The 17,408-nt window shown below is 35.3% G+C and overlaps 2 protein-coding genes across 3 annotated transcripts in view; one reads left to right on the forward strand and one right to left on the reverse strand.

Annotated features, from left to right (window-relative positions):
• Positions 1-598: 598 nt before the first annotated feature.
• Positions 599-4,681, forward strand: LOC128219616 (uncharacterized). Of its 2 annotated transcripts, none has more exons than XM_052927497.1 (2): positions 599-704; positions 1,559-4,681. In XM_052927497.1, the coding sequence occupies exon 2, from the start codon at positions 1,562-1,564 to the stop codon at positions 3,716-3,718; it is 2,157 nt and encodes a 718-aa protein (XP_052783457.1). In that variant the 5' UTR covers positions 599-704; positions 1,559-1,561; the 3' UTR covers positions 3,719-4,681. The 2 variants fall into 2 exon arrangements, with proteins under 2 accessions (XP_052783457.1, XP_052783446.1); XM_052927486.1 differs by lacking the exon at positions 599-704 and adding an exon at positions 1,196-1,289.
• A 3,060-nt stretch (positions 4,682-7,741) lies between these two features.
• The window catches only part of LOC128205132 (leucine-rich repeat serine/threonine-protein kinase 1-like), a 45,580-nt gene continuing 35,913 nt past the window's right edge, over positions 7,742-17,408 (reverse strand). Inside the window, exons 26-34 of the mRNA XM_052906578.1 lie at positions 16,722-16,808; positions 16,152-16,275; positions 15,894-16,009; positions 15,339-15,430; positions 14,161-14,442; positions 13,684-13,877; positions 11,795-11,902; positions 10,319-10,501; positions 7,742-9,621 (exon numbers count right to left, since the gene is read on the reverse strand). Coding sequence (XP_052762538.1) covers positions 9,377-9,621; positions 10,319-10,501; positions 11,795-11,902; positions 13,684-13,877; positions 14,161-14,442; positions 15,339-15,430; positions 15,894-16,009; positions 16,152-16,275; positions 16,722-16,808 — 1,431 coding nt within the window. The 3' untranslated portion in view covers positions 7,742-9,376. The remainder of the gene's footprint in view (positions 9,622-10,318; positions 10,502-11,794; positions 11,903-13,683; positions 13,878-14,160; positions 14,443-15,338; positions 15,431-15,893; positions 16,010-16,151; positions 16,276-16,721; positions 16,809-17,408) is intronic.

A 17,408-nucleotide genomic window follows, 5' to 3' on the forward strand; every position in this document is an offset into this window, starting at 1 on the left:
TGTATGAATCATTGTCGCGTCATTTTCTTCGGTAGAATCCTGTACTTTTGCCGTATTCGCTATTTAACCACATCTTTATATATGCCTCGTTGATGTCACTTAGTGTATTGTCCAATTTACTAAACATCCAATTAAAAATCATAAGATTTGTCTTTTGGGATAATGTCCATCGTATTCAATTAAATGAAGGGAAGTAACAGCACTACCGCACCTTAAGTAAAAAAGTGTTTCGTTATTTGTCAATATTCTGTCATCAAAAATGCTTTGCATTTCAATCATTCAAGAGCAAGAACTGTTGCTCTTTTGTATACATTATTAATATTTGTGTGAACTTCATGTATATTTAAAATAAATAAAATCAAATTGAAAACACGAAGATGGCGTGCTCGTCTTAAGAGCGATAGTGAATTATATATGTGTCAAAATGATCATTCCATGACTATGGAACCACTTTTGATATTGTTACTAAAGGTACTATCATAATCGGTTATCAAAAACAAACCGGCTGCCCTATTGCACAAAGCAAGACGGCGTATTCATCTCAAACATATTAACATGACAACTTGTCAGAAATCGTCTTTTCATGTATATGAAAGTGCTGGGATGTGTCATGCCATCATAAAACATGATTGTGTTGGAAACTGTCATACAATCGAACAACATGAATGTGTTGGGATGTGTTAAAGTAGTGTCAAGCTAAGAAGGTGAATTTTTAATGCTATCCAATATTATTTTGGTATAATTTATAAGGGTTTGTTTGCTCAATAAGAAAAATTCAAACATTCACCGAATAATAAAAATGCCCTTCAAATACTGTATATGTCATTTACGTCCGATTTCAACTGAAACAAAGATCAAATAGCAACATAAAACTTTGTGTGGTGTACTTTCGGTTAGAAGTTCTACATATAAGTTATCAACAAGCAAATTACTTTCAAATAATACCAAATTTGCATGGGATCGATACGTTCAAAATCTAACATAAGTAAATGGGTCTATCCGATATCTAGCGCATTTGTGGTTCAGATCCCTAAAATACAGTGACATTTAGAAAGTCTTGAAAATTCCCAGACATGAAATCATTTAGAATGTTATGTTTAGTTTATAATAATGACACATACACCTCCAATCAATACAATGTCAGCAATGAACTAAACACAACACCTGGCCTGTTTCTATTTATAAAGACCAGGAAGCTCTTTCATGCCATTCCAATGTAATTTTCCTAACTGTTTTTCATGGATAAAATAAATTAGAACATGTTATGATCATTGATATTCATACAGAAGGTAATGTTCTCTAAATATTTCCACTGATCAAATTAGTATGTAAAATGTTAATTCACGACATTTAATAAAGGTTAAGATTTTAATAAAATATTTAAAATGAATACACCCACATATAACATTAAAACAGAAAAAAAGACAGGTAAAACAAAGTACCAGACAAATATAACAGTAGTGGCTGAATTTCAGTTATGACAAATATGTTTTTTATGTTTTAATCTGATTTTATAATTAGGTCTATATTAAGTTATAGATTAATAGATAACTTTCAGGTAATGGACAGGGAGAGTATGCAGCTGTTATCCCTGCGTCTGTCCCGGGCATTGGAGGACATTGGGGTGAGCAGGTACATGCGCACCAGGAGGAGGAGAACATGGCTGATGAGGGAGACAATTGGGAGGATCACAAGTGAATTACAGGGTGATGGCTTCACTCTCTACCAGATTGGCAGTCAGACAGAGGGGACCACAACACTTGGGATGGAGTCAGACCTTGACTCATTATTTTGTTATGGTAACATGCCAGTAATACTAGACTGGGGTGAATGGAAGCAGGGAATGAGGACTCTCCTTGTGGTAAAGACTGAGCATTCCCGACCCCAGCACTGCTGGCTACAGAAGGTGAGGCCTGACCTTCCGTTACCAGAGACAAACGTGCGAGAGTCCAGTGACATGATGGACAGTGAGGGCAGAGTGCTGAGGGTTAACACTCAAATTGAGTATAGTGAACGTTTAGGACAACAAAGCCAGACGGGAGAGATTGTTCAGCATGGTCCATCAAAAAGCTGGAATGAATCAAATGATATGGTCTGGGCCTTTCACTGTGCCAGTCTTCCTGAAGAATGCAAGTTCCTATTCCACAGGCCACGCCCTGGCCATTGGCCCAGACATGACACACTGGCCCAGGCAAGGCAGACTGGAGTGTTCCTTGTGCCACAGGGATACACTGAAGATCCTTCAAGACCAATCAGGTGCAAATCCACAACATTCCATGTGCCTCAAAAATATCCCTTCTATCCGCATTCTAAGAGAGAGTGGAGATTTTCAACTTCACTGATGGAAAGACTTTTGATGTTTAACATGAGTACAGTGCAGCATAAAGTGTATGTATTCCTTAAGATTCTTAGAAAATCAAACATAAAGCTGATCGTGGATGACCGTTTTAGCACATTTCACATGAAGACTGCAATGTTGTTTACCATCGAGACATATCCACCAGATATATGGAGAGAGGACAATCTTGTACAGTGTGTTATCTATTGTTTGACCACACTTCTCAGATGGCTGAAGATCAAGAATTGTCCACACTACACAATCTCTGGGGTGAATCTGTTCACTGGAAAACTGTTTAAACATGAACAGAACAAACTGCATTCCATGATAGCAGCAATAATGCACAGTCACTTCCAGCCCATGTTTTTAATTGAAATTGACAACCTTGGAAAAAGAATAAATCCTGTTTGTTGTTTTGAAAATACAACAGACCTTGAATCCAGATTTGAGTTGAACAAAGTCCAAGTAGCTGATTTGTTTAAGTGGTATGTATATGACGCATGTGAAGGTTTTGATTTAAATGATGCGGCTGATGCGGAAGAAAAGATTAATGCATACCTACAATCACTGCTATCTAAACATGATAATTATAAAGAATTAGAACATGAATCAACTTCTTTGTTAATACCACAGTTGTGTGGCAGACTAGCCTGCATCCAAGCCTCCAAATGTACCTACTGTAATCAACCTATCACGCAGAATATTATCCACCTATTCAGATTGTCCTTTGACTTTGACCTGCTGTCCAAGAGACTGAAGTTTGCCTCCATGTTATACTGCAGTGGACAGTATGAGGCAGCAACAAACTCCCTGATCTGCTGTAAGGGCCTGCTGGGGCCAGAAGTGTGGCAATGCTGTGGGTGTGAGGGAAGAGAACAAACACATCCAAGCAATGAGTTTATGGAAAAGGCAATCAACACATCATTCAAAGACATGCTACAAAAGTATACTGGCATAGATGTCCTGTTTACAAGTCAAGAAATGAATTGTGTTCCACATCATCTGAGGTATGAAATGTTCAGAACTATAGGAGAAGAAGATTGGCAACAAAGACATCCAGATGGCTTCTTTACATGGATGGACCATGTTGTAATTGACTGTATACCATTTCTCCACTACCTCCAATACCTCACACACAGACAACTGAACCAACATCAGAGTAAACTTGAGGCACTCAACAATCTGAATTCCTACATATCTTCAAATGAAGATCATGGTCACATAGATACAGCCTGGAACATGCTGGGCCACTGCTGGGAACTGGAGAACAGACTGGACCTGGCCTGGATCTGCTACACACAATCATTGGAGATCTACCCCAGAAACAATGCCGCAAACTGGCATGTAGCTAGAATGGTCCATAATCAGTTAAATGGTTGAAATCAGAGTCAAGTACCAAAAAAGTGTAACACTATGCATGAAAACTGCAAAATAGTGAAAACTCTAGACTACACAATGTTTACTGTCATATACTACACATTAGCATTTTCAAAATGTGTAATTGATACATTATAAAAAAAGATGTTGTTAATTTACTGAACTTTGACTTCTTCAATGAGCAGATAAAAGTCTTGATGTCCTGAATTTGCATTTTTTCTTATGGAACATACATGCTGTATTTCTGGAAGGCTGCCCAATGTGTTTTGCTAAGTGAACCAGTGAATTAAATGATCTGTCGCGGGCAATAGTTTTGGCATGTTCTACTTTAAAATTAAGCATATTATTTAAACCAGCATTTCTTTTTTACTAAAAATCACTGTATGGAGTATTCGTTGTAATGAAAAGGAAATGTATTTGTACAATAGAATTTAATTCCAACGATTACCCATCTGAAATTACAGGGTATCAATGACATTTTAAAACATCTTCTGTCATAGATATTGTCATAAAAGAAAAAAATGCCTGGTGACATAGTAGTGTAACTTGGGCTTTAATGGTAGCCTAACCTTTTTCTCAGCATGAAATGAAAACCTACCATAAATGTATGTTTTAAACAAGAATCGGGCGGAGCGAACACCAAACCTAGCCAGTGGTTTTTCAGTCAAACAAAGGACAATTATTAAATCCAGAGTTAAGGGCCTTGCTTTGTTTTTGAATAACACTAACAATGACATCAATGCTATGCCACTTACTCAACATTTATTCTTTGAAAAAAGACGAGCCAACAAAATCAAACAAAACGCTGATTTAATGTTTGTTCAGTCTTCAATGTTATTCAAATCTAAAAGTTTTTAAATTCATACTAACTCGGCACTGTGAGCCAACAGCTTCACGTTCTTACGAGCTGTGAGAATAGACCAGTGCGGGATTTAAATACATTCTGGCAAAATATTCTTCGTTTATAAGGTAAAAAGCATTTCAGTAGGTAATAAGATTTTTGCAGCTTAAATTTTGTAACATCTTATTATTATTCTACCTGTTGCACGGAAAGTGGAAATACAATACAAAACAGTAACTATTTCTGATTCGCTCGTGATTGACATCATACATTACTCATCCTTCGCGCTCATTGTGTAAAATTCCTATAACTCAGGTATTGGGAGCAATGGCTATGACTTATATTTAGTTTCAATAATAACCTGGATGGTTGAGTTTGAACACAACGTCATAGATGGTACTTTTCAGTTTATCGATATTCAAAGTCCTCTTTCCTGATGCCACATTCACAATCTTGATGACATTTGGCAAACCACTGTACTCGTTGTCTTGGCGACAATATTTCTCCTGAATCTTTTTTACCATGTCCGCCTCCATTGAGCTTGGGAAGTGTTTACTGTTCTTGATTTTGGACAGAGGGTAGAGGGACATAACGGTTTCTGAAGATAAGATTTTAAAGGTTTTCCACATAGATATATGGTGAAACTAGCCCGGCCCCTGGCAGGCATGTCTTTTATGAATCAAAATTGGGTGTAGAAATTTGATAAAGAGTCACCTAAGGAACATTTCTGTGAAATTACTTCGAAATGGGATCAATGATTTCTCAAGAGTTTCATATAGGCAACTAGTGGTCACTAGCCCATGGGGTGAAGGAATTTAATAGAGGGTCATCTAAGGACCATTTCTGTGAACTTCTTTTGAAATCTGGCCAGCGTATTCTGAGGAGAAGATGTTCAAAGTTTTTCATGTAGATATAGTCAAAAGTAGCCCCGTCCCCATTGCTGCGAAAAGTTATTCCTTTCGGTTGCAATGGCAACAAGAGTTCTGCATGGAACCACTTTAATTTATGGAATCTGGAAACATTCATGTGATATTTTTTTCAAAATGTCACAGTGGTTTAGATGGAAAAGTTGTTTGAAGGGAAATGTTGACGACGGACGGTTACGACGGACAATCCAACTTACCACAATAGCTCATGCTGAGCACTAAATGTGTTCAGGTGAGATTAAAAGGCATGTGAATTATTTCGAATTATGTTCACGGTTAAAGGCTTGCATGTAACCGATTACAAGGCCGACAACGAAGGCAAGGTTATCACAATACCAAGACGTTTAAATCGTCATGCCTGTATGTTTACGAGCAACTGTTTCAGCTCCTTGATACCCTTTTCTCCCTCTGTTAGGTTCCACATTACAGATAAAGAGATCGCGGACTGAGAAAATACTGGTATGTCGCGTAATACTCTTTCTTAGGAATGAAATAAAATATGAGATAAATTTACTGAAATTAAATTGAGCATTGCAAGCTGACTAAAGTGTACAGCTCATAATATAATATTTACACCTCAGCTCACATTCCTTAAATGAACTGCCTTTCGGCAATGGCGATTATCATCCGATGAACGCAACAACTTCGGATATGTTCGGATCGCAAATCATCGCATAACAATATACATGAACATTGTTTATCTTGTTATTGTTTGTATTGTGTCAGCAGGTTCCGTACAAATAAATCAACATTTAAGAAAGTATTAATTTATGATGTTGCATGTATTGTTGCAATGAGTGTTTCAATTTTATATTTAAAGTGATTTCAAGTGGTTGATTTTTCCCGCGTTATTATGACATCATTATATAAACTGTTTCCGGTTACGGTCGGGTCGTACACAAACACCAGTCACAAAATTCGCCCGTCCTAATTGGTGATGATTGGACAAATGTTTCAAAAGTTAAGGATCGAACAAGACCGATTTAAGGTAAATTCTTCAGTTTAAGGGCGATACCTCCCGAGTGAATAAGCGATCTGGCTGGTTATCGAACTTGTCCAAGATTTAATGCCAATTCACTTTTTTACTAAATTTGGTGATGACTGGACAAAGGGTTCGGACAACATACGGCCTACCTGCCAGCCCGAGCGCCCAAATGCCGCAACTATAAACACGCGTATAAAAACTATAATTCTTGTGATTTAAAACTAGTTATATTTTCACCATCTTTATTTATAAACCAGGGTAATACTTTTGCCTTTTTGGTAATTGATAATCGGAGTGTCACTGTGGCATTACCACGCACCCTGCCCTGTAATAGAGATTGAAACATATGTTTATCTTAACGCTAAATATTTAACATACTGTTGTTCATACGCACAAACCTCAACTGTAACAACTCGATTGACCTGGCAAATGTATGTGTAAGGAAAGTAACTTTCAAACAGAGCACATGACCCATGCATTTAGTTCACGGTAATAACTAATTGAAAGTTTAAACATTCTTTACTAGTAAGTAGAAAATAAACTTGATTCATATTATGAACTGTTTTTTTCGGGGGTATTTAAATAATTATTATTGTTAAACCCACGTTCAAAGGGGTTATTATTATTATTATAAGGTTTTTTTTTCCGTAATTCAATGAAACATAGTCTGTTTCAAGTTTCATGGTTCAATGCATATGCCCGCAGGAACCTTATGGTCATGAATTTGGAACGTATTATAAGCATCAGCAACGACGACAACTTTTGACGAGGGCTCCGGGGGCAGTTATCTCACTACCAATGACTGACCTGGGGCCTCATGCCACTTCGGGTTTTCCGGGCGATCCTGACCAAACCCCGAACAATAAAACTACTAATATGAATCATATAATTATGTCCCAACTTACCTCGACTGAATATGATTACCTTATGGTTTTAACCAGCTTGTCTTTCCAGACGTTCACATTCCACACCCACCATACATGTACACTGTCACTGTGCCCTAGCGGTGAAATCGGGGTAGACCATTTTTTGAGGGATGACTGAACGCGGTGACATCATTAACATGAGTGTTATCATGAAAACTGTTCTACCATATAAAAGACATTTAAATTTAGATAATGCTTTTCCATCCGAATTCAATAGGATTGCAAAAAAGCTTATGAAAGCCACTGGTATGAAAATTTGTTCCTTCAATAATATTAAATGTGTTCATAGATAAACTATTAGTTTATGTATATTTGCAACCAAGAGCTAGTAAATATCAGTACAAAGAAGTAATTTGGTGGTTTATTGTATCACATAAAACAGAAACTTAGATGTACATGTACATAATTAAATGAACAAAAAAGTAACACATAACCAAAAACACCATCTACATCGATAGCATTCATACATATTGCACTGACTTGGAATTGAGCTTAAAACCAACTTAATGTAATTATATCACAAACTTAAAAGGTGAAGTCAGTTGCCACAAACTTTTATCACAAAAAATATTCAATGGCAAAGAAATCTTCTGCTGTCCTTTCACAAACTTTATGCATCATTTTTGTAGGTCTTGAACAATAAAATTCAAAAATAGTTTTACATATCAACAATAAGACATATTAATAACATAAATGTCAAGAAATCATAGCTCCTAGAACCAAGAAACTTATTCATGTCATTATTCCAATTTCAAGTATTACCCAAAGATTGAAGGTAACAATAAAACCAAATTATTTTAAGCGTTTGCATCTTTCCCAGAAAAAAATCCATTTCTATATTAAGTACTTTCCTTTTCAAGAGTCAAATGAATGTTTATGAAAATACAACTCAAGATAGCATCTATTTTTAAAAATTAATTAGTGGGAAAAAAATATATATAAACAAAACATATTTTTTCTTTAATATCTGGGATCAATATAATTATATTCATAGATAAAAGTCACATATTTTATATATCTGAAAAATAAATCAACATAAATCACAAACAATTTTTACAGTTATAAAATCCAGGCAATTATAAAACATCACTTAAACATTTTGGCAACAAAATTACAACTTTCAATAAATATTGTAACAACTAGCACAGGCAATTACAACAGTTTAACTATTAAGCTTATAATTAATGTAATTTTTGTCATGTTAAAAAGGTGGCTGTATCAGAAGGCTTACTATATTTTTTCCCTTTAGTTATGAGATGAAAATAAACATTTCCCTATTTATTAAAAAGCTATAACTTATCTATTTGTTAGGACCACTATAACCTGTTTGTAAACTAAACGAAATTGATTTTTCAACGGTAAACATATTTCACAACTTGGTATATCACAAATTTTCGTAATCCTTCAAAACTAACTAAGAAAATTTAATCACACAGTAAGGTGTTAAAATGATTCCATGTTTTAATGCCATACATTTTCAATAATTTGCACCATGTTGTGTGTGATTTATCTTTCATGAAGGGGAAGGGAGGTTGATAATGGATTATTACAGCACTCTAAACACTTGTTCAGTATGCAAGTAAATATTTTCCATAACAAACACAACTAACAAATTGCCACAAAAAGAACAACAGTTTGAAAGATCAGCCTGTTAGTTTGCATAGTTAAAGACAACACAAACATTACATAACCAAATACCTACAACAATAGCTTACAAAACAACAGCTCATACATTCAAACATTTATATTATAATGTCTGCAAATTATGCATTAACAAAACAAAAACAACCGTTCAATTTTATGAATACTGATGTCTGCACAGTAACAGCAGAATAATTCAAGGTACTAGGATTATAGAATCCAATGTTCCTAACTAGTACAACATGTAGCAGTAAATAAAGTCTTCCTTTTATAATATGTGTAATTACTATAATGTTATGCTATATTTCAATTTCATCAAATTCCAGTGCCATTAAGCTCCATTCAATAATAGTTCCAGTGTTTTGCATCCCATGCCAGGACAAACGTATTGCAGTCATTCCATAATTGTCCCTTCCCCTCCTCCACACGTTGTGATCCCGAGTTGAAAATCCCAAACTCATCAGCGGTATCATGCTTAACAACCTGGTTTTCTAGCTGCATCACGTGATTGATGACGTCTATGTATCCGCGACCAATGGTGACTATCCCGCCATCACTATCCTTTCCCTCTGGCGGAATATTTTCAACTGATAAAATAAAGTACACATGCATTTAATGGCTGTTGCTTTGACGCGACTGTTCGTTTTAGAAATGATAATGCATGTAAGTTATGACATTATTTAATGAATCTAATATATAATATTTATATAAAAATGCATTTTTATCCTCTGAGAGTCTTGCAATTACATTAAAACTACTTCAGCCCTTTGGGAAGTGACAAACAAGAGGCCCATGAGAGCCCCTGCTTAAGAGCATGTAACCATATGTTTCAAAGGGCTACTACACTACAATAATACACAACGGTCTGTACAAAGTTGTCTCCCTTAGAAAATTATTTTGTATTTTCAAAAACCAATATCAAGTTAAACACGGACAGATCTGGCTATTTACTTTTAGAAACTGACTGAGTTCTCATGGATGACTTGCTACTGTATAATTTAGATTCAGATACAATCATTGAAAACTTAATCGCGTCCACAAGCAATTTATAACAGTTGCACAGACAACAAATACCGCGTCATCACATTTGCTCTTCTGGTTTTGGCCAGTAGCGCTACCATAAATGCATTTACAGTGGATCTGTCTTTAACCATATCATATTGGACATAATGCAGTTGTAGGTTTCAGATATAATTGCTAACCTGCATTTAATTTAAAACTAAGCTACAACAAAAAAAAACTACACATGAAGTATAAACTGACAATTGACAACAATGTATGTACCCCTCTTAAAAGGATTGGCAGTGCCTAGTGGAAGAATAGTTTTGAGAAAGTCCCTGCTATGGCACCGGAACACACTGCGAGGTTGTAAGGTTTGGGCATCGGCAACAATTACACAGCCCCATGTGGTGCCAACATACAAAGACCTCCCATGGACAAGCATATCTGTCACCTGGGCAAAGTTTACTGAAACAGAACAGGGGAATAGAATGATATATTAGTAAAGCCATGTAGTAATTGGTCTTGCTATGTACATGTCTTCTGGAGCATGTGTAGCAAGTTTCATGTGAATATCTTGACTTTTGTTTTAATAATGGTCGATGTCAATGTTTTGGAGGGAAAACAGACGAGCTAAAATGCCTTATAGACTATATTTAACTGTACTATATTGGTGATGCAAGAGACAACCTTTGGCTAAAATTAAAAGAAGGCCAAGTTCTGATATATTAATATCATTGATTTCGTTGGCAGACATAAATGTATCGAAAACAAGCATATCATTCAACATTTACAACACTAAAATGAAGCATTTTTTTTTGTAACTTTCAAGAAAAAGTACAGTTTCATCAGAGAGAAAATAACTACTAAATCTAAGAATTGCACCAAATTATCTCTTTATCACAAATCTGAGTTTGACATTTTGCTTCATCCCTTACATATTTGTTAGACTGCATTACACACAGCAGTTTGACCTTTTAATGCAATGTTAAGATGCCAATATGATTCAACAGTATTACCAGATTTTGTTGTGAAAAGAAAACTAAATGATGAAAACGATAATGACAATCATATTTAGGCTTTTAATAGAGTATTAAGTTAATTGGTTTATAATATGTAAAGCTGTTGTCAGAGACTGGTTTGCTACAATGTAAAGGTTGGCAGCCATTTGGAAAAATACATTATCAACTTATTCATGATGACTAACCGCCATACTGAGACTTTAAATATAGATATTTTAACAGATTCAGATGATGATCCATAGATTTAAATTTAAGACATTGAACAATACCACACATACTGCTTAAGGTTGTAGATATAATTATAATTCCTGACATTTAAAAGTTTTGTTCAAGCCAATTAGATCATGTATATAATATCCCTGTCATAATGTTCGGATAGCAAAGAAGACCCAGGTCTGTTCCTTACGGAGAGAAACTTTAAAAGCTATGCTTTGTTTCAATCCCATTCAATATATTAATGCAAATATCTAAATTGTATTTAATGTGTACATCGACTATTATTATTATTATATATATTTATATAGATATGTTGAATAAAATATGTTTAAACTTAAGAATATTAGATAGCTGTTCTCCTTTGACATTCACTCTTAAATAAATCATATCCATTAAAGGACGTATTATGATTACATTTATTTTGCATGCACTTATGAAGTATGATGTCTATTATAATGTGCAATATAAATATAGAATCAAGGAACTAAATGCAGTAAAAAGGTGATATGCATACAATACGCACCAGGGAACTTGCTGAGATGGCCACGCTCCAGTTTTGGAATAACGGAGGAACAGTCGAGCTCTCCTATCTTCTCATTGGTTGTCCCGTTCCACAGGTAAATCTTGTTACCTGATGACATGCAAAATATGTTTATAATCAAATGTATGCATACTAAAATAAGACTAGTAGGAACACAATGCAATGCCATTCTCACTATATTTCTATTTCCATGTTCTATGCAAAAAAGAAGCATATAAAGTGATCAAAATTCACTTCAGTCAAATTTGATTCAAATTAGCTCATATGTGTATATGATTAGCTTCTGCGAACGAATAGGTTTTGGGCTGCTTGATCACAACAAAAACACTTCATTTTGATCAACGATCTTGACAAATATTTTTAATTCCGTTTTATTATAATTCTGACTACAGAACACAGGTGCAAACAACATGCTTCATACTTTGTACCTGTACTCTTGGCATTTGATATCAGAAAGTGGTGCATTCTGTGTGATCCCCTGATCAACACACTTTAATTATGTTTTATTTAAAATCATTTTGAAGTGGAACAACTAATAATGATCCAGAATGGACATACATATAGGAAACTCTGTATGTGGCTCATTTTTTCGGGGGGTGGGGGGGCGGGGGGCGGAAAGGAGGAGTTTGAAAGGAGGAGTTTGGATAGCTAGATAGACTTTCATACTAAGGGTAGATGCAAAAAAGGGAAAAAAAACAATTTGGTATGGCCTAACACGTTTAAGCTAAAGATATTCAAAAGGAATTAGTCTCATGAGAGTACTAAAATTACTGAAGGCAGTAACGTTTTTTCAAAGTCAAATGGAATGTATTACCAGGGTAATTGTAAAAGGTTTTGTTGCAAGTGTGTATTGTCTCTACCAAGATCTGTACCAAGTTGCATTTGTACATCTTGTACGTTTATTGGATAACAGTCAGGGTTAAACATTTTGCATGACCACATTGACAACAACACTTGAACAAGCATGGCTGAATGTGCTCAATATTTATAACACGCCACGAGAGCATTCGTTCTTGAGGGATAGAATGATTTAAAATGATAATGGTGATGACAATGAAGACTAATAATATTATGACTATTTCTGTGAAAGACAGACTATAACCTTACAATAAAGCCACAGAGCGAACGCCAATTGCGTGTCTGTTCTTTTAGCAGAACAAGGGACATAAGCAATTATTTTTTAAGCCAGCCTTATGCACCGTGCTATATATTTGCATCCAAAAAATATTGGTATAATTGGTATGGAATGTTTAAGTTTTGCCAACGAATAAATTCAAATAAGGTTTCAGGAGCTTATACATTCTTCTTTTAAAAGTTTTGTGCCATTCAATCGGGTTTAGGTTTAAACTTTTTGCTACTGGACTTGCTTCTGTAGTTTTTCACATATGTAATAATATCAAACTAAATGTATAGTCAGTATAATATTTTCTCCATTTTCATTAAATATGTATAAATTTCTGCAACAAAAACATTCCTTGTGCATTTTTTCGTCAGAAGGATGGAACTACTCTATTAGTGGAGGAGTCTGGCGAATGACTCAGACGTAATTAACCCTTCACCTTTTACATTAACTGCAATACTGTGGTAAATACCCACTAGGCTATGATTGGTTTAGTACAGTATCACACTTAACGTTTGAACTGCCCTTATGATTTTTGATTGAGTATTATCAATTCATAAAGTGTGATAGGAAGAGAGGGGGCATGTGAAACTCCTACATGTATATAGCCCGCAAATAATCATAGTACTAGTAAAGAAGTAGGTGGTGATAAGAAAATTTCAAATAAAACTGCAGCTAAACTTATTTAAGAGATAATATGTAGTGGGAATGTCAAATTAGAGAATCATTTTGAGCACAGAAGCAACAATACCTGGGTAATTGTATGTGTAGACATTAGGTTCAAACACAGACGCATGATCACTCATGGTCACCAGGATACAATCTAGATGTTTCGGCCCTCGGTCAACATTTGGACTGACCACTAAAGCCTGGTCAATCTCGTCCATGTGGTCAAGGTGCTGAATCAGAATCTCACCATGGTCAGTGCCTATCCAGATATTTTGACTGTGAAGGAAAGCATAGTGATTGGTCAGTTAATACTGGAATTGTGGGAAATTGAACGTTTGCTTACAAGGTAATTAATACATGACACCAGTTTTAAAATTCATAACCTTTTAATCAATCAAAGAAGCTTAGAAGCTGTAGACAAAGATATAATATAAAGTACTCATAATCCGCATTAAGAATCAATTGGAATACAGAAATATAATACTTGGTAAGAAGTATTAATTAAGTCTTGAAACAACATTCTAAACATAGTTAGCTTGTCATCTACTGCAGAACTCACCTGTTGCTATTCTGAACAAGTATTGCGCAATGACATTTTCGGTGTATCCTAATGGGCTGATAGTCATGTGACATGTTAACCATTCCTAGACCGGTCACCTCTATGCTTAGCAATGACGTGACGGCTTGCGTAGACTGGCGACACTCCTTTACCAGAATCATCACATGACCTCCAGCTCCAGGATCATGACCTTCAGGGTAAGGGTGAAAGGTCATGGAACACACATTGTCAATGTCACACACAACTAGTTGATATGTGTCCAGTTTGTCAAATGTGTAGGGACTGAAAACAGTGTAAAAAAATAGTTGTAGTTTTACTGCATAACACAAAATCAAATGTTATTACCAGCATTGCATAATACAAAGCACAAAACTTGAAATTTGAGCATAGATGTTGAGATTTAGATAATTAATTTTGATTAAATTTAATTGAATAAAAAATAATACCAACAAGAGCAGTCATAGGACAGCACACTAGACTGTACGCAACTTTATCTTAGAAATTAATGCTGTTAATTGTGCCTGTCAACAATACGGCCACCATTTGTATCTAGGTTGATATGGAGTTATTAAAGCTAATTGTGTGATGGCCTTGAACAACTGTATGAAGTATGAAGTCCATTGAATGAGCCGTATAGAAGTTGTAAGTGAAAGGGCCAAGGTGCCCTGACCAAACTTTTTAAGTCTATCAAGGGCCATAATTTGTAAATAAGATAAGATGAATTAATGTAACCTAATTGTATGCTGGCCATCAACAATTCGAAGAAGTATGAAGTTATGAGCGAAAATCCAAATTTGCCCAAAAGATTTACTTAAAACAATGTGCCCTAAAACGACCAATGTCAATTACTTTATCTGGGGCCATAATTTGTATTTAGGACAATATGGAGTCATGGAACCTAATTGTGTGATGGTTCTGAACAACTGTGTCAAGCATGAAGTGAATTAAATGTACAGCATTGAATCAATGCGTGAAAATGCCAACTTGACTTTAAACTTTAACCAGACGCCGACAGGAGTAGTATAGCCCTCCTTATTCTTGGAATAGTTCAGCAATTAAGCTTCAGTGTTCCTCTTTATGTGAGCTAAACATCTTAGAATCTAGGCAAAGTTCATTATGGAATCATGTGAAATAGCAGAAAAGAAATAATGATGTAACAAGAATAATGTCTTACTCACCTGTATATAAGTATTGTTCCATGTGAATCTAGACACCAGACAGTTTTCCCGACTGTACACACAGACAGGAAACTGGCATTATGCTTCAGTTCCTGAATATAGCATAATAGAACATTGAATAAAGTCTTCAACATGCTCTTGAAAACCATTCAATACATCTGTATGAAATTACAGAACATCACTTTCAATATATGTAAATGAGAAAGGATAAGACCAATGACATTTGAATATTTACACTTAGATTCTTATTGTTGTACATTATGTGAATGCTGCAGTTTTAAATGCAGGAACATTCAACAATGGAAACTATTCAGCCTTCTGCTGGAAGCTAAACTTCATACTGACCAAGCTAAACATAGGCACTGTAGAAAACATATACCTGCACATATAAGTCAAGAATGATAATTATTCATTCATAGCCTTAACTATACTAGAAAACAATTCTATGCACCTTCTTAGCTATTCTTAGATGTGTTGAAAGATATCCGAAGTGACAACAACCATATCTGGTTTCTCTCCCTGACACATCTACTTAAAGTATTAAAGAGAACCCACCTGTTTACTGGAGCATTTGTTGGCTGTGTTGAAGTTTAGGATGTCAATAGTGTGATTTTCAGAGCCGTGTTCTGGTTGAGACAGCAACCATATCTGGCTGCTCTCCGCTGCTGCATCTACAAGGAAATTTTCAATTAAATGAAATGGTCTTATATTAAGAATTTGATATGACTTGCTTTTTTCTTGTATTTCTGTTGCTCATTTTTTTATTCTAAGTATCAATATTGTTTAATAAATTTTAATTAAATGTATAGGTACCTAAGCTTTGAACAGAGGAATTATCCACAAAAACGGAGCATGCTGACAGGACTGTAGTCATTGTTTCCATGGAAACTGCATCACTTAGGTGACAGAACTGTGGTGTCATGGCAACCTGTCTCACCTAGAGTCATATCAATAGATAACAATTATGTACCAAGACTTTGAACAAAAGTCTTTTCAACTAACATGATGCATGTCAACAGAAAGGTAGACTGTGTTTCTATGGAAACTGCGTGACTAAGAAGACAAAACTGGGGTGTCATGGCAATCTGCTTCACCGAAAGTCAAATCGATACAATATAACTATGTACAAAATAATACTGCACAAACATGGAGCATGGTGACAGAACAATTAACTGGATACAGATGGTGACACATGGTGACTGTTGCTAAAGTGACAGAGATAAACCTCATCTGGCTTTATGGTAAAACTCTTCAGAAACTTGGATCAGGATTAAAGTTTCTTGGTTTATGCTAGGGATCCACATGTTAGTCTTATTCTATATGTGAGATAAATATAAGTTAAAACAAATTATCAGACTTGAACTTATTTCTTCAAAACATTACCTGTGTTGCGGAAGGTCTGTTCTGTGGGTTATGATCCCAGCAGATGGTCATCAGGTCAAGCATATGGGAAGGGTACAGGGATGCCTCCTTAAATAAAAGAAGAATTGCAGTGTTACCATATTGATAGTGATTTGAATATACTCATAATTGCTTGTATTATACAATGTCGTTATGTTTCATCTTGATATGCTATTTCACCTAAAGTACTCAAAATAAGTGTGGGCCTTCCCTATTTCACTGAAGTAATTTGAAGATATAAATGTATTCATGTCTACACAAAGTTTTGGATAAAGGGTTATTCTACATTATATCACAAATTAGAAGCCCTTAAATACACCCCCCAAAAATAAACATAATCTGCCAGTACCTGTTAATTGAAAGGTTTGTGCACATTACTCTTTTTTGGTCATGCATGTTGACGTTTAAACATCAGCAATAGGTTACTTTAAGAGACACTACATATTCAAATGCCTTAACAATTCACACCAGCTGATCCCCACCCTGTCAGTACCTCTATCAACGGGTTGGTAAACACCTGCTGGACACATGCATGTTCACGTTGTTCACATCTGCCAGGGGTGATAATAAGGTTTAAGGCTCCAGCTTTACTATTTGTTCCCCTATATTCAATGTAAATAAAATTTTGGAGTACATACCACATACGGAAAATGCAACATAATACACATG

This window comes from Mya arenaria, chromosome 2 (genome assembly GCF_026914265.1).
Source record: "Mya arenaria isolate MELC-2E11 chromosome 2, ASM2691426v1".
NCBI lineage: Eukaryota > Metazoa > Mollusca > Bivalvia > Myida > Myidae > Mya > Mya arenaria.

Bases quoted from the DNA above. Each gene is read 5' to 3' on its own strand.
- LOC128219616 (XM_052927497.1), top strand. From the start codon at position 1,562: ATGGACAGGGAGAGTATGCAGCTGTTATCCCTGCGTCTGTCCCGGGCA.